This window comes from Sander vitreus, chromosome 1 (assembly GCF_031162955.1).
Source record: "Sander vitreus isolate 19-12246 chromosome 1, sanVit1, whole genome shotgun sequence".
Taxonomy (NCBI): domain Eukaryota; kingdom Metazoa; phylum Chordata; class Actinopteri; order Perciformes; family Percidae; genus Sander; species Sander vitreus.
Genome location: NC_135855.1, coordinates 3,247,501 through 3,266,112, shown reverse-complemented (window position 1 = coordinate 3,266,112; position 18,612 = coordinate 3,247,501). Strand labels below are relative to the sequence as shown.

The 18,612-nt window shown below is 40.7% G+C and overlaps 1 protein-coding gene across 2 annotated transcripts in view; it reads right to left on the bottom strand.

Annotated features, from left to right (window-relative positions):
- mtss1lb (MTSS I-BAR domain containing 2b) overlaps positions 1-18,612 on the bottom strand; it is a 99,348-nt gene that overhangs the window by 52,919 nt on the left and 27,817 nt on the right. For both annotated transcript variants that reach the window (XM_078249096.1, XM_078249184.1), the window contains exons 2-3: positions 18,406-18,467; positions 18,146-18,219 (exon numbers count right to left, since the gene is read on the bottom strand). In XM_078249096.1, coding sequence (XP_078105222.1) covers positions 18,146-18,219; positions 18,406-18,467 — 136 coding nt within the window. The remainder of the gene's footprint in view (positions 1-18,145; positions 18,220-18,405; positions 18,468-18,612) is intronic.

Below are 18,612 nucleotides of genomic sequence, written 5' to 3'. Positions count from 1 at the left end.
AGTGTTTGGTATTCACTGCACATCCACACTTCATGTCACTAATCACACACTAATCACTGCCGCACAGAGCACACACGCTCCCTACATACCTTCTGCAACACAGTTTAACATATGCTTATGTGCATGTACAGAACAAACACACATTCTCACACAGTCTTATTAGCACTCACACGTCAATATGCACAATAGTAGCCATGCGTTCTACAGATGGCGTCCACTGTAACACGCAGCATGCCATCTGAATGGACGCATCATACGAGCAGGGCAAGAGAGGTTGTCTGTGCGTCTCGTTGTGTCAGGAAGATAGCAGAAAGAGGATTACACACACACACACACATATACTTATGAATGGATATTAACCCTTAGTGTAATTATAATGCCTGTTTAATCTCAGACTAATACATCCCTCAGTGTCTGACAAACCTATAAGCATACAATTTTGATTTACCCGTGGATAGGATCCCCTGAATGCCACTGATCCAGACCCAAACGGAATCTGCAGATTATTTTTACAGTTTTCATTGGTGATCCAGAATGAAAATCTGCTTGAGGTGGAGATGTGTCGACATTCTGAGTTTTCTCTGTGATAAGAAAAGGCAACTGGAGTTGCTTGAAGTACAAGAATAGAAATTATTTAGGAAATTCATCAAGAAATTCTTCCAGTTGCCGCTTATCACAGAGAACTGCCATGACCTGGATGACTGAGAACCTTCACACACTTTCTAATTTATTTATTTATTTTTTTCAAAATCTTCGGAAAATCTGCCGGAAAATCTGCAAAACATCGGCGGGAAATTCTGCGAAATTCTGCATTCGCAGATTCCGTGTAAGCATGTGTTTCTGTATTCTGGCGGTACAATCTTGATTTTATCATGTGGCTTCCAGCAATCATGCTTGTTATGATGCTGCTTTTGTGGCCCAGTCTTTCTGAAAAGAAATACAAGTTAAATGTCCATGTAGCTGTACATATAGTGTTGCAGCATAACAAGTAAGAGTTAGGCTCGGCTGTGCTGAGTCACATACTGCAGTGGGCTAAATATAGCATTTTGGGTAATGTAGTCTGGACATCATGCATGCTCTGCTGCATCACTTGACTCCTACAGATAAAGCATCACAGAAAACCAGATTGGAGGAAAATTAGCAGAATGAGAGAACGATTGGGTCACGACCCCTACAGTAACACAGATAGTTTAACATATAACACACGCAGACACACACACACACACACACAGTCAGGAGGTGAAAGCGTGTCCCTGAGAACACTATTTTTTATATTCTTACCGTCATCTCTGCTTTTATTCATAATATGTTAAGAGTTGTACTTTGAGAGCAAAGACTAACGGAGTCAAAGTCCTTGTTTGTCTACGCAAACCTGGCCAATAAAGCTGATTCTGATACTGATTTGGTTCTGAGCAGGCTGGCTGGCAGGAGGTCAGGTAGCTGTGGGAAACACTGTTCTGCTGCTGCTGCTAATGAGTCTCTCTCCAACTATGATGCAGCTTCCAGTGACTGTCAAGAGAACTGTTGACATAGCACAACAAATAACGAGCAACTTAGAAGCGTTCCCATCGGCTGGTTGAAGTGAATTCACAGGCTTCTTGTGCACAGACTAAGGCTGTCAGAGACTACTAGGCCTGGGTATCGTTCAAGAAATGTCAATGCCGGTACCGATACCAATGGACCTTTTTCACAGCAGACATTTTGACTTGTCATAGTAGGAAAAGCACAGCTGAAATTGATAACCTTAAATATGGCTCAATTCCATCAAGTGTCCCAGTAAGCTAGTTCAGTGAGTCAGCATGAACAACACCAGGGCCTCTCCTAAGTGGAATGCAGCCATCATTAATGGGTTTGTATACACCTGTGCTTTTCCTACTATGACATGTCAACATGTCTGCCGTGAAAAAGGTCTATACTGTGAATTTGATCCCGGTTCCTGAAAGATACTTCTTTCGATACCAATTTTATAATCCATTTTAACAAAAATAAATTACAACATAACGGCACAAATCTTTTTATTTATTTTGCAGCTCCTACTTCGTGAGCCCCGTCTCTGTGCGTGACGTGGAGTTTTTCCTGTGTGTCTCTACGACGTGTAACGTAAGACAGCCAATCAGCAGCATTATTAGATCTTGGTAGAAGCATGCTGGGTGCTTATTGGCTCACTGACTCTGATGAGATTTACTCTTTGAAATTTGGTATTTTAGGCAATTCGGTCGGTGCCCTGCCCTACACAGAAATACACAGCATCTATATTAGAACTGTGCAATCAAACCATAGCTTTCAACTGCATCACACAAGGTGAGCTTGAGTTGAGACTCGTTTGTCACACAAGGTCAAGAATCAGCATCCATGTCCAAAGATATTACAATTGTTAATGTAATATAATATGGAATATAAAAAAAGTGTGTGTAGGAATGCCTCACCCCTTGTTAGACAGAGAGCCCCAAAAACATAATACACTGCCATCTATGTGTGTGCCACTGTTGCCATGGCAATGCAACCCAGTGGCAGAGCTGCAGCAAATGGAAGGGGATGAAGTACACACGCACTACCTGTACGCAAATAGACACATGCGCATCACGAAGGACAAATGGAAGCACATGCGTAACAAATATGACGAAAGCAGGAAAGGAATATGTTGTAAACATGCCAGAATATAACGATTCCACTCTGTAGCTTCAGGGCTTTGAGGAGGAACACAGAGGCAGTGTTGTGCTATCATGACAATAGATTCATTAAAAACTCTTTTTAATGTGCTGGTTCCAGCATCTCACATTTGAGAATTTGATGAGATGTTATAACTTTGTAAATTGAAAGTCTTTGGTTTTGGACTCTTGGTCAGACCAAATAAGTGATTTAAAGAGGTTACCTTAGCCCTAAAAACATGTTTTATAATCTTTTTTGACATTTCAAATGTAACGACTGAGACACATGACACTGAAGGACTCAAATGCATGACTCACATACACGGTTGAAAGTTAAACAAAACAAATGCAGGGTTGTCTGACATTGCTGTGGCCAATCAAATACGTGTACGAACACATTTCTGGTAATTACTATATAATGTGAACTCGTAGTTCTACTGTTTACCTCGCAATATGTTACAACTAAAGATAAAATGATTAATGCAGTGATAACTTTCCAGAGCAACGGGTCTATCTCTTACCTTTAAGGTTAGAGAAAGGGCTGAGAATAGTTGTGTAGTTCTGATCATTGCGGTCAGGGTTTACTGAATTATGTTGTCAGAAGGAGAGCAGTACAAGGGTGTGTGCATGGAGGCTAAGAGGCTGGAGTGAAGAGTGCAATGAATGTAAGAGAGAGAGAGAGAGTGTGTGTGTGTGTGTGTGTGTGTGTGTGTGTGTGTGTGTGTGTGTGTGTGTACAGCTGAGCCAGCAGCAGCCACACCAGTTATCACGCCTGGCTGATGGTTGTTAATGCTGCGGATTAACACCTAACTCTCACTAACTCTGAGCACACACAAACACACACATACACACACAAATACACACACACACACACACACACACACACACACACACACTCTCTCTCTCTCTCTCTCTCTCTCTCTCTCTCTCTCTTACATTCATTGCACTCCTCACTCCAGCCTCTTAGTCTCATTAAACAGGACTTGGCCTTGGAGCAACAAGACTCACTGAGCTCAGCTTCCCATGCTTACTGAGGGAGTGCACTGCATATGTACTGTGTGTGTGTGTGTGTGTGTGTGTGTGTGTGTGTGTGTGTGTGTGTATGTGCGTGCGTGTGCAACAGAGCATGTCTTGTGTTGTTGACCTCTGGGACAATACTGCACTGTGACATCAGGAAATGTCCTTAGAGAGCTACCAGAGACAGAGGGAGCCCGGAAGGGAAGGAGGAGAGCAAAGGAGGAATAGGATTGATGCAAGGCAGGATTTAATGGGAGGAACGTGTTGGGAAGTAAGGAGCAGGGGGGAACAGGAGAGGAGGGAAGAGAAGAGATGAGCGTTTGGGGTGAGCATAAGGGTAGAGGAAGCACCGAAGAGATGGGTGAGTGAGAGAAAAGCTCTATGGGAGAGGGAGAGAGAAAGAGAGAGAGAGAGAGAGAGAGAGAGAGAGAGAGAGAGGGAGTGAGAGAGAGGGAGTGAGAGAGAGAGGGATGGGGGTGGCTGTGGAGAGAAAAAGACGCACACTGAGGTTGAGGCTTAATTAAAGACAATAATTCTGTTTTTGTAGCTCTCGACAACAGCAGGCCTCTCAGCCAAGGCCTACTTACACAGGGACTAGAGAGGGTGGCAAAGAAGGAAAGAAAGAACTTATTTTAAGAATCACTAATGCACAAATTAGTCAATAGACACAAAATGAATTGCTGATTGTTTTGATAAACGATTAATAGTTCTTGTCATTTTTCGAGCAAAAATGCTTTGTAAATGTCAGGACTATTAGTTGAATATACAACAAGCTATCTTACTGAGCTCATCTTTGGCTGTGGAACATTTTGACAGCACTTTCGACTATTTTCGGACAAAACGATCGATTCATAAAGCTTCAGGATATGCACACGTTTGGATTTGTTTGTTTTTCATTCTAATTAATAAGGATATAATAATAAGAATAATGAAACAGTTGAAAGGTCTATGCACACAGTAAGGAGAGAGAGAGAGAGAGAGAGAGATTATGTTGCTGATTTATGTAAGTACACTTTATGTATTAACAGCCTAAACAGAGTGTGAATGTGACACCCTGTAAATTGGATTCATTTTGATTGGCTCTCAGTGTTTCTATCGTTCATCCAATCACCCTGAAAGTGATCCTATCGATATCGTTCACCACTGTCCTCGTTATAGTTGTAGTGTGGACGGCCCTTTACTGCCCAACAATGGCACTCACTTTCTGTTTTGGTCTCCAAATAACATGGTTTGGATAATCCAGCTAAACTGTTGGCTTATTGGCTGATTCTCTGACTGCCCCGCTGGACATTGGAACGAGACAAACTTGGAGAAAGGCAGACAATTCAATTATAGATTTAGATTATATAGGTCATAATGTCTTCAGTGGGGTTGTGGTAAGGTCAGTAGCTGACTAATCCTCACGCTAACCCAGTTATGTATAGCAGCCTACATTCCCCAGTTCAACCACTTTGCTTGCATGATCAACTGTATCAGATCAAGTGCCTCTTCAGTTGACCGTGAACGGCACGCTACTGTTTTCTGTGAAATGCAATTAAGCCATCTTGCTCAGATTTCTCCTCTCCTCTTGGCAACAACATGGCTATTTTTTTCTCTGCCACCACTTCCCTTTTTTTCTCTCTCTCTCTCTCTCTCTCTCTCTCTCTCTCTCTCTCTCTCTCTCTCTCTCTCTCTCTCTCTCTCTGCTTGTTGCCTGGCAACCATGCTCGTAAATGTGATCCCACTTGTCTGTGATTGGCTGAAGGGACGGCAGATCCATGTCAGAGTCATAGCAAGAAAAGGGGGAGACACGCATGCATCACAGTCATGAAGTATGACTTAAAAATATCACACAGCTGAAATTAGTATAAACCTTACGCATACTCTTCTAGGGCAAAACCCACTGCCCATTGTTCCAATTGCATGTCATTTTAACAGGCTGAACCATGCATGCGTGTATGTGCATGTGTGTGGTCACAATTGCTTTTGCAGTGGTTATACACGTTTACACACACATATATGTTTGTGAGCTAATATGCATGCATGACAGAATTGCATGTGGGGGTGAGTGTGTGGGAGTGTCTCTGTGTGTGTGGGAGTAGTGGTATTAACTAGCAGGTGGTCTTTCCAGGGGGGTGCCATGCGAGCTGAATAAGGGAAACCACTCTTGCTGAGTTGCATCCTTGCGTGTGTGTGTTTGTGTGTACTATGTGTCTGTGTGTAGCTGTTTTAACTTAAGTGGCCTCACATTTAGTGTTACCTCTCTTTCTCCCACCCAGGGAGTCATCAGTGCATGCCAGCATGGATTGCCCTGCCAGGCAGCCAGCTAGTTAATGAGGGAGTGTTGAATAGGTTTTTTTATTATACTGAATGAACACACACACACACACACACACACACACACACACACACACATACACACAAAGGCAAAATCCCAGCAACTTTTGTTTCTTTTATTGTGTTTACTTATTAATAAGTCTTATTTGGATACATAGTTGAAATAGTTAGCTAAAAGTAGCTAATGGATATATGGTTGAAATAGTTAGCTAAACATAGCTAAGGTTGACACAGTTAGCTAAAAGAAATGGATACATAGTTGAAATAGTTAGCTAAAAGTAGCTAATGGATATATGGTTGAAATAGTCCAAAGTAATGGATACATGGTTGAAATAGTTAGCTAAAAGTAGCTAATGGATACATGATTGAAACATCTAGCTCAGGGATGGGCAACATTTATTATAGAGAGGGCCACAAATATGTTATCCTCACTACCTGAGGGCCAGATTGGTACTGTGTACTTCCACCAGTAGGATACCGTAACCTGTATCATTCAATTAGCCAAATATAGCTACTACCATTTAGTAATGCTTCTACCCATTTAATGAACTAACTAAAACAAACATCCACATTCCTAAGTGATATACAATTATTTCAGTGCAATGACAAAAATCAATACAATACAATTGGAATGTAATGGGCCGCTTGCTCCCAATACCTGTGAAACCAACAATGTGATATTTGGAAATTGATTCGCGGGCCGCACTGAGTGAGGATGCGGGCTGCATGCGGCCCGGGGGCCGCCAGTTGCCCATCCGTAGACAATTAGGCTAGTAACAGAATGCAAACTTGACCAAACCCACCTAAACATTAACAGTTGAACTGTATGACAAAATATATGTATCCATTGTATTAAGTTAACAGTGTTTAACAACACCCAGCACAAAATTAATGGTGTTGATGAAACTGACAAGGCTGAGGGGGGGGGCATGCGTCTGAAGAAAAGGTTGGCAACCACTATCCCAGTGACTTAGCTGATGCTCGTATCCACAGTGACGGCACCGGCCTGCCGTTGAAGACTTCCTCACAATTCCAGTAACAGTCCTCAACAGTCAACAACAGTCCTCTTCTGTCCGTTTTCTGTCTTTATTGCTTGCTACACTCAATGCTCTCTCAAGCATGAACCTCTGTCTTTTCATAAAGTCATCACTCCATTCCTCGGAGGTCTTGAACAATCCTTGACTGTTGCTCTGCATCATTTCACTTCCATTTAAACACATTATTCGTCACACAGTGCCACTGTGCCTCAAACCTGAAGTTCTCTATTTACAGGAAATCAATATTATTCCTTGTTTTGTCAAGTTTTAAATGTGCTGCGTGTAGTAGTTTAACACAGTAATAAACTGTTCTCAAATTAAAATTCCTACCTTGGTAAAATGATTGTAAACGCATGAGACCAGGGTCAGGATCACTGGCAGCCTCTATGTCACACCAGTGGTATTATTAGTGGTAGTGTTTCTCAAAAATCAAGACCACATTTCCTATAAACTTCATTGCTTCCTGTCCCCCAGCTCCTTTCCTTTGGCTTCGCTGAAGAACATAAACATGTTGGAAATGAGTTTTCCAGCCTATTTTCTCAGCTTTCCTTTTCACCATCTGCATGTAAGTGTCCTGTTTCTGCCCACTTCTTGTTTAGTATGAAAACAATCACTCTTGTTCTTTTGTACAGTATTATGAACATCATTTCACATTACCAAGTGTATAGGGTGTAATAGAGAAAGCATGAAGAGTGTGTGTGTGTGTGTGTGTTGGCATCATTAGCCAGACAACTATAAATCAATGGAGCAGTGTGGCTACATGTAGTCCAGTTTAGAACTCTTAGATTTGGGCTTCCTTACATACAGGATTGATACTTTTACACCCCAAAAATTATGTTCTTCTAAAACGCTCTCAATAATGGATGAAATGCAATTGAAAAGCAATTTAGTCAATCGCACAATACAGCTGTTGTCATTGACTGTACGTAGATGTATTTAGTCAGATGTAGTATTACTAAACCACAATCAAGTCATTATTTTAAACATAGTCACACTCTGATAATGAAAGAGATGGAGGAAGAAGAGATTGAGTTATTTTCCTATTGTTTTGGCATTTGAGGGTGAACAGTTTTAACTTCGTTAAGCCCTAATGAAGGATGAAACATGTTATGTTTTAATACACATTTTTTCATTGCCCAAATAGTTATTGACATTTTTGAGGAGAGGCTAGGTGAGTTGGTGAGACATTTCAAACATCTTTACTTACTTCACCTGGGCACAGGGACAGTTACATCGTTTGAAATAGTCGTCTCTATTTTCATACATAAAGGGAGTATGAATTAGCCTTAAGCTAGATTTAACATACATGAAATGAAGTAAGCACTTGGTTTCTGCATCTCATGAAAGTGTTAAGAAGACAACCTGAGAAACCCCCGTGTTTTATATATTCATATATATTCATATATATATATTCATATTCTTCCATCATATTTACTCGCCTCAGGGTGGCCATGACCTTGAGCTGAAAAAACTTTTATTCTCATTTCATCTTTAAAACCACAGTCAATGTTGTGTTAGAGATAAAACAACAGAGGTCAGAGGGTCTAAAGATTGAAGGACGACTGTCTGTAAATGTAGGCACATGTGTGTGTGTGTGTGTGTGTGTGTGTGTGTGTGTGTGTGTGTGTGTGTGTGTGTGTGTGTGTGTGTGTGTGTGTGTGTGTGTGTGTGTGTGTGTGTGTGTGTGTGTGTGTGAATAAGATTTATGATATTCATTATGAAACCTTGTATTCAGATGCAGCCAAGAAGCCTGGCAATAAACGCCAGCCATTCTGTACCATCAGCTCATCATCCTCATCATCTCGCTCACACACACACACACACACACACACACACACACACACACACACACACACACGCGCGCTTTACAGCTGTCCCTTGTGCCAAGTGTGCATAGTGAGAGTCCTGGGATTGACCCATGTTTTACTGCTGCAGCTACTGCAGAGAGTGTGTGTGTGGAGAGGAAAAGAGAGAGGGAAAGGGGGTGAGGGATATAACGAGGTTTATCATCATCATCATCATCATCAACATAAACAACAATGTTATTGTCCCCATGGTAATACAGAGAGAGGAGTTGATGAGTAAAACAGTAAAAACAGAAGTGTTTTTCTACGGACATTCATTTTTTAAATGTTTCCCTGACGAGCACTTAAAACACAGCACACGCACACACACACACACACACACACACACACACACACAGACAGCTCTAAGCGTTGGCTATCCATGGTGCTGAATTAACGTTACATATTTAAAGCTGAAACCTATCCTATTTATCTGAGCAGCACCTTGTTACATTCCTGCTGTCCACCAATAAAGTTATTTCAAACGAGAGGTGTTACACAAAGTGAAGTAAATGTTATCAGTTATTACTTCCATACCACGAAATCTGCATGTCATTCATTTCATTGGTAAAAATGGCCAGGGGTGTTTTATGGACACTTTCATTTCACTTAATATTTGTGTACATACAACAAGAAGCAGAACTGTGGATGCTCTGCTATCGTTGTTTTGGTTTGAAAGTAATTTGAATTACCTCTTACTAAAAATGATATGATTTTTTAGACTTAACTGTCTGCAAATCTTGATAAATAAAATAAATGTCACAATAGAAGATCATTTTAACATTCAGAGCATTCACCTTCCTGTATTAGAAAAAATAAAACATACATTTCTGTATAAGACCTCTGTCAGCAACTCCAAATTCACTACCAAAGAAGAAATATGATGCACCTGCTGTAGCAACACACACATATTGATCAGACAAACACTGAGCAATGATATACATTTAAAAAAAGATGAGATGAATTAGAGTCACAAGACGTCTACCTCAACAACAGTCTCACTCCCTACTCGTCAAATGTATGACGCATGGTCAAGGAACCCTGGCGGGGGTACCCGTCACGTTATTTTTCGACGAGGGGGTCCGTCAGATAGACATTCATGTTAATCCCTCACCGTCAGATATAGACGAAAGAAAAAACACGCCCCCTTTACTCGAAATCTGTGACAGTTTTATTATTGCTATTTTTAGCCCAATAACAGCTGTTTTAATCAACATTATTCACGAGATCTCATCATGGTTTATAAGTATTTCTTTTAATGTTATTATTTCGGTCTATTTCGACCAGGGAAGCTGGATTGCTTGGTTGTTTATTTATATTTTTTAAACTATAACGCTATCTATCAACATTTATTTAGATGTTATCATAGTATAGATTTCTTTATTTTAATAATATTATTTCGGTCTTATTACCGGTGAAATATTACAGTATAATGTAATACAGAACATTACGATATGATCCGAGCTGGGCGCATTCAAAGCTGATATCCCACAATGCTATGCGGGCATTCATTCACAGAATCAGACAGCGATCAGCAGGTTTTTAACGACAGTATTGCTTCAATGTACATATATATAATCAGTGTTTTAGTCAGCAGCAACAACACGTTGCTCAGCTTTGTTCCAGTAAGTTATACACCGTAATAACATTTCAAACAATCAGCTGAAGACTCCGGAAGTGACGCAGTACGTCTCAGCTGATAAGAAGATAAAAATACATAATATTCGTAATATCGATGTTTTTGTCTAATGTTGTATTTGAGGATGTAAACAATGAAGATATTAATAATAATAAAATACAGTTTCATGTATTTGTCTCATGTACTGTTTGCTCCGCCCGACCTCTTGGGATGGTGAACACACTGGTGTCATCAGATTTTAAAAATATAATCGTTAAATAGGTGAAAATAGCTTATTACCATATTCGACAGTGCTTACAGTGGGTAAACTTTGGTGACTATATCTACATGAGAGCGGAGGTCCAGAGCTTTCTAGAACAGCTGGTCCTATGTGTGTAGCACCTTCTATAACAGCTGGTCCTATGTGTAGTACCTTCTATAACAGCTGGTCCTATGTGTGTAGTACCTTCTATAACAGCTGGTCCTATGCGTGTAGTACCTTCTAGAACAGCTGGTCCTATGTGTGTAGTACCTTCTATAACAGCTGGTCCTATGTGTAGTACCTTCTATAACAGCTGGTCCTATGTGTGTAGCACCTTCTATAACAGCTGGTCCTATGTGTGTAGTACCTTCTATAACAGCTGGTCCTATGTGTGTAGCACCTTCTATAACAGCTGGTCCTATGTGTGTAGTACCTTCTATAACAGCTGGTCCTATGTGTGTAGTACCTTCTACAACAGCTGGTCCTATGTGTGTAGTACCTTCTATAACAGCTGGTCCTATGTGTGTAGTACCTTCTATAACAGCTGGTCCTATGTGTGTAGCTCCTTCTATAACAGCTGGTCCTATGTGTGTAGTACCTTCTATAACAGCTGGTCCTATGTGTGTAGTACCTTCTATAACAGCTGGTCCTATGTGTGTAGTACCTTCTATAACAGCTGGTCCTATGTGTGTAGCTCCTTCTGTTGCTAAATGACAAGCCTTCAAAGATGGACTGGGTTCAAGGTTCAGAGGTCAATATTTCAAAGCAGGAGTAATGTACCCTCTTCAGACTGACATATGTTACTGTCCAGGTTGAGACCTTTCCAACGGTGTGTTTGCTATAGTCCTACGACAACGTTTTAATTTTTACACATCATGGAGACCATGTTGCAGGTGATACTTTATTGTCCCCAGAGGGATATCTGCCTTGAGTTCATATGCTTCACACATAACACTTGACATATTGTTTTATCATACAGATGATGACTTACAATAAAAAAACAACATAAACAAAGTGATATGTAGTCAGACTGCCCATCACACAGCAACAATCTGTTGTTTATCTTTCACAAATAGTGACAAGAGCAACACACAACCCTATAATATATCATGAAGCTATTCCCCTGCAGCCTCAAGCAACATCATTTAAAGTTGTAATTGAGGTAGGTCCAAATTAGGCCTATAGTTTAGAAATGTTAAGTTTACCCATATCTTCTGCCAGAGGATAAGAGCTCATACTTGGCATGGAGAGTAAAGATAGACAACACATGCAATATGTTGAGATAGATCAGACCATATTATCTGTGCTTGCCTGGAGAGACTGGTTTCTATTCCTCTCCACAACCTTCATGACAGTCATATTAATATGCTCTGTAATGCAGCCTTGTATAACATAAACCCTCTGATTCACCGTGAGTGTCTGCGCTAAATGATAACACACACTTTGAACACGGGCCTTCCAGCCAGGTGTTGTCCACATGAACACCAAGGTGTCTATAGGAGCAGAGCTGATGGATTGGTTCATCATTTCTGACCTCTGGTACCCTCTGACCCATGTCACGACCCTTTCCTCAGCTTGTGAAATGGTTGAATGAGATGTGTGAGTTGTGTCTGTGTGCAGTATGAAGGCTGAGGTAGAAGTGTGTCAGAAATGCCAAAACACATGTTGTATATGTACACATACCCATACAAAGCTATATACATCTTACTCTGTGACGAAAAACCTTGGCAACAATCTGATTATCTTTTTAATTTCCTGAAAATGTTTCCTAAAACTAGTCCCTTCTTAATTTTGAAAAGGTAGTCTCAGTAAAGGCTACACAGGTTAGGATGGCTACGAGCTGTAACCATAGTGATTGATATGAGGATCATCTTCTGAATATAATAATTAATATGTTAGGCCTTCCATAAATTGATATTTCAAAAAAGTAATTTATTTAAAACAACTAATAATGCAGTGTGATATTAAATCAAAATAAGTCCCACACATAAATATGCTCACGTTTTTTTCCCTTTAGTATTTGCTATTAATAGTCATCAACTGCAAAATTAGAACATTGTGTTTTTAAATAAGTATGTATGGAAAATAAAATAACAAATGCTTCTCTTTGGATATAGTTTATTGTTTTTCACAACAGTACAAGTCAAAAGAAATGAAAATTAGTCAAACTAGCCATTAGGCTGTAGTTCTAAACACTCAACTGTAGGTTTTTTATATAGTATATATAAGGCAAATCAAAGGGCTTAGCATAAAACACTATTTTTTCATTATTGGTATTTTATTGTGTAAATTCTCACGTGCAACATTCTTTCACAGACGAGGAGCGGTAATTACTACGTCACTTCTGTGGATGTTTTTAAACGTTATTACGGTGCATAACTTACTGGAACAAAGCTGAGCAACGTGTTGTTGCTGCTGACTAAAACACTGATTATATATATGTACATTGAAGCAATACTGTCGTTAAAAACCTGCTGATCGCTGTCTGATTCTGTGAATGAATGCCCACATTGCATTGTGGGATATCAGCTCGGATCATATCGTAATGTTCTGTATTACAGTATAGGCTACTGTAATATTTCACCGGTAATAAATAAAAATGTATACTATGATAACATCTAAATAAATGTTGATAGATGTAGCGTTATAGTTTAAAAAATATAAATAAACAAGCAATCCAGCTTCCCTGGCCGAAATAGACCGAAATAATAACATTAAAAGAAATACATATAAACCATGATAATATGTGGTGAATAATGTTGATTAAAACAGCTGTTATTGGGCTAAAAATACCAATAATAAAACTGTCACAGATTTCGAGATAAGGGGGCGTGTTTTTTCTTTCGTCTATATATGACGGTGAGGGATTAACATGAATGTCTATCTGACGGACCCCCTCGTCGAAAAATTACGCCACGGGTACCCCCCTAGCGTTAACGCCAGGGTTCCTTGACCATGCGTCATACATTTGACGAGTAGGGAGTGAGACTGTGTTGAGGGGTACTGGGACACATAAGGATAAACAAAGTTTATGAGGATGTTGCCAAATATCTAATAGCTTACACATCATTGAATTGTCATCACGTCCATGCCGTGAAAGATATGCTGGCTATCATTGCAATGGCTGAAGAGCAAGAGGGTGATGACAGAAAGTGGCAAATATAATCAGCCAATAAATGCACATCATATAGCAAGTGTGGCACAAATGAACAAATCCTGGGCGTTGCGTTTTAACCCAAACCTAACCCTAACCATTGACTAATCCTAGTGCCTTCCAGGCAGCGCTGCCTGGAAGGAGACATCGGGGGCTTAAAACACTGATAAACTGTCCTTTCTCCATATATTTGCCTATGCAGTCCTGATCAAAGAAATGTCTTAAGGCATTTTTAACCACACAGTACGAGCAGTGTGTGGTTCCTGTATGTGTCACGTTGTCATATCGAACACAGCTCTGGGGTTGGCGAGCAAACTGAGAAACGCCACTCAAACTACAAGATCTCACTGTGACTGCTTTGTTCTCAAATGGTCCAACAAACTGTAACCCAAGCTAACATGTCTTTATTTTCATTATGAATGTGCCTGTTTTAGATTAATAATAGGATCATCTGACCAGAGAGACGCAACAGAGTCTGTGGTCAAACTTAATCATTGCTCATCAAAAAGGCAAGATATTAAACTACTGATGTAACAGCAGCTCTTTGATGTGGTTTCAGCTTTTTAGTAGACATTTCTAAAACTCTTTCCATAAAGGAATAAAGGCATAAAGGAAAGTGACAAGAAATCACTTATGTTTAAAATGCTTAAAGTGAAACAGAATGTTGGAATGAACAAATAATGCTGTATGTCTATTCCTCAGTGCGTGTCTGTGTGTGTCTTTTCACTTGTTAAATAGTTCCATTAATGGGGCGCTTGGTTAGCTCAGTCCTTGTTGCAGCAGTCGCGGGTTCGGTTCAGACCAGCGGCCCTTTGCTGCATGTCATCCCCATCTCTCTCCCACTTTCCTTACTTAATCTGTCCTGTCAATAAAGGCAATAAAAGCCAAAAAAGAATCCTAAAAAATCATCACAGTGACACACATGCACCCATGCATACGTGCACAAACACACACACACACACACACACACACACACAGCGGCCAGGTAGCCCTGGGGAAAGTGAATGTTTGGGCTATAAGAGAGGAGAAAACATCTGAAAGCGCACTCAAATTCACCCCTCACCAGGGAATTCACAAACACTTGCACATTTCATCCTGCTGGATTTCACCCACTTGCTAAATCTCTCTCTCACACACACACCATCCCTAACACACAAGAAAAACTGTTTCTCTCACCCTCCATGGCTTCTTTAACTTTATCAGCTTGAGAGGACAACTGAATGTATCTGGTGTCTAAACATGCCCAGCAGAAAACAAGGCATGGCCCTGATCCAGCAGAACAAAAACCCACTGACAGAGTATGTGATGCAGTATACAGCCTTGTCCAATATGTGTGCTATGACTTGCACATCATTTTAAATAATCATACAGAAAAGAGTTTAAATAATTACTATGAGACACATAATCGTAGGCCTGCAGGATTTTCTGTATATCCCCTATATTTTTCTTCAATCTGAAAGTTGCTGGTGTTCATATCAGTGTACGGTCATGCTAGCAGCCCACTGATGCTGTGCTTAGTACAGTTGAGGCTCATGGGAATGTCCTTAGTTTCTCAGGTATTTGGTCATAAACCAAAATATTGAGCAAATACAGTGGACTGAAAGAATATGGAAAACTCTAACCCTACCTCCAAGGAATATTACTTATACAGTATATGTATATATATGATATTCAAGTAGACAGTTTTTATCATTTCCATTCAGCTGATGAAAACACTTTGGTTTACATAAAGTTCAGTTGTCACACTGAATGGAGCAGCCCACGCAGGCTCATCAATGGGAGTGTCGGTACAAGAGCAGAGCACAGGATCGTCAGTACCCGTTGGGCTTGATTCACACACACACACATACACATACACACACGCGGTAAGAAGTGGCACATTGATATAGCAAATGGCAGGAAGACAGAGAGCATCATTATTGGCGCCGTCTATTGCCTCCATCCATTTAACAAATCCATTAGAGAACATCACACACTGAGAAAGAGCAGCGATTGTACAGCATTTTGACAAATGGACTCCAGCAGGAATGACTCATCAGTACACAAAGTACAAAGAGCCTCTGATGCACAGTCTTCATTTTTGTGCCAACATCATTTATGTTATATTTTTGCCTCTGTGTGTGTGTGTGTGTGTGTGTGTGTGTGTGTGTGTGTGTGTGTGTGTGTGTGTGTGTGTGTGTGTGTGTGTGTCAGTGGTAGCAGCATGTGTAATGAGCTGACAGAGCTTGGTGATTTCCTGTCTGGCCTGTAAAAGCAGCACGAGCCTCTACCCTGTATCCTCCTCTGTAGGATGCCACCACACACACACATCGGCATCACATACACTGTCTGGCAGCTGCACCTATTAAGTCACAACAGGAGGAGAAATTCCCTGTGTTACAGCCACGGTAGTCTTCCTCGTTTGCCTCTCTCTTCCCTCAGTGGTATGATAGTATTCAGATGGCCTTTGGTGGGCGGTGAATGTTTGTCTGACCCTCTCAGCTCTCAGCCCACACTCGATTAAAAGTAGGGCCCAGCTGTAAGCCTACGCAGGGAATATCAAGAGTGTCAAGCCAAAAACACTAGATACAAACCATTGACTATAATTCTGTAAAGTTCAGTGAGTTTGTTTGGCTGAGTGTAGCTCTGAGAACATCATGTTGAGCTTTGCATTCAAATGATCAAACAATCCAGGATGCGCATGCAGCAGGGGGTAGAAAACACGTTGCCACAATGTCACGATAGCTTGATAATGGACAAGTATTTAGAAATGAGGCAACTTGCTAAAAAAAATAGTCAAACGATTGTTTAAAAGGTACATTTATAGGGCTGTCGCAATAAAGGAATTTCCCCCTGTGTTGGTTTAGTGTGGCTCAACAGAGCTATATGCAGTATTAGCGCATATCTATGTGGTATGTAGATTGATGCATGTAACGCAGAAGCAAATTTCACAAGCGTGAGTTCCACCCGGAATCTTTTAGCTGTCCGCTATTAGCAACAGGTGAGGTGCTGACGTTAGCACAGCAAGCTGATTGGAGTGCGAGTTAGTCACACTATGGCGAGCGTAAATGAAACGCCAGAGCTGGGAGACCAGCCTGCAGCTACAACAGCAACTCAGAGAGAGTTGTGTATAAGACGACGACAGTGTGCTGATGTTGCTCCACAGTTGTAGGCCTAGTGGATGTGAATGGAAACACATCCAACATGCTCCATCCAAGGCGCATTCAACCACATCACCCAATGTGTCAATCACTGGGACGAGGAAAAGCAAAGCGGAGCCCAACTACATGCCCACTCTTAAAAGAGAAATACACTCTTAACTCTTGTTTTCATTATGCATTCATTTAAAATTCATGCATAGAAGTGTAAAAAAAGAAGGGCCTTGCCTCATGAAAAAATGAAAAAAATGGGAACATAGCGGTTGTGGCGGTTGCTTGCCACCCCCTGTGGTTGGCTTGTCAATAGCGCGGTATTGCATGCCTATTGCGTGCCTTGCTCTGGCTAGCTAACAAAAAAGAAGAGAAGAGAGACTAAAGTAAAGTACAAGTACCTCAAAGTTGTACTTAAGTACAATGCATGAAACATGGAATTACAGAGAGAAACAGCCGCTAGTTGCAACTATAATGCTAACCGAGACAACCACAGATTAAAAGCGCAGAAGCCTGACAATATTAAAGCTATGATGGAAAGACAGAATTGAGGCTTCCTCTGCTCTATTTTATGCATAGTCAAATTTCAAGATATGACAGACTGCCATAAACTATCAACAAACAGCAACTACTACCCCAAAACACAGGTATCTGCCTCCAAAAGCCATGTTGTTTGCAACTATCTGTAGAATGGAAAACTTATCGTCCTATTGCATTGGGAAGTCTGACAAAATATATCCTGCTGCAGAAATAGCTTTTATTGACCTCTACGAGATACCTCCGTCATTTCTTTTGTCTCTGTAAACAATGCAGTACAACTACTTTGAAGTTTGGTACAAAGCGTACCTTTAGGCTGTTGGAAACACTTTCATCAGTAAAAGAAGAGAGAGAATTTAGCAGGATGCATGGTTGATAATATCTCAACAACATAATGAGATTCCTAATAGTGCTGCCATGTGGAGGGCGCTTCAGAACAGCAAAACACAACACAGCATTGGCAAAGGGTAACAGTGCACACAGCTTATTGTCTTCTGAGCTGGGAACTGGTTCTCTCGTTGGCACAAACACACACACACACACACACACACACACACACACACACACACACGCTGTTATCCTACCTCTGGTGTTGGTAGCCATGTCTGCCACCTTCTGAAAGGCATCCAGAAAGGCCACGGCAGCCAGAACAGTGGTTCTAGATGAACACAAAACACTAATTACTTTAGATAAAATGTTATTATAATAATAAATTGCATATTCAATGGTCAGGTTTTGCACTGGTAATGTAGCGATGGCATATTTGCTGAAAACTGTGTTACAGTTTGAAAAGACTATTCATGATTTTATTGTTTTATTTTGTTTTGTTGCTAAAGGAACTTACCGGAGCTGGGAATGCAGCTTGGTGGCCTTGGCACTGAAGTCCTCCCACACAGGATAGGAGCACTGGCAACACACAGACAACAACACACATTAATATCGACAGATATTACATATTGATAAGCAACGAATCTGGCATGCCCAAACCTCAATCCACTCTTTGCCAGGAGGGAGATACTTCAAATGTAAATAAATGTGGGTTACATTTTCA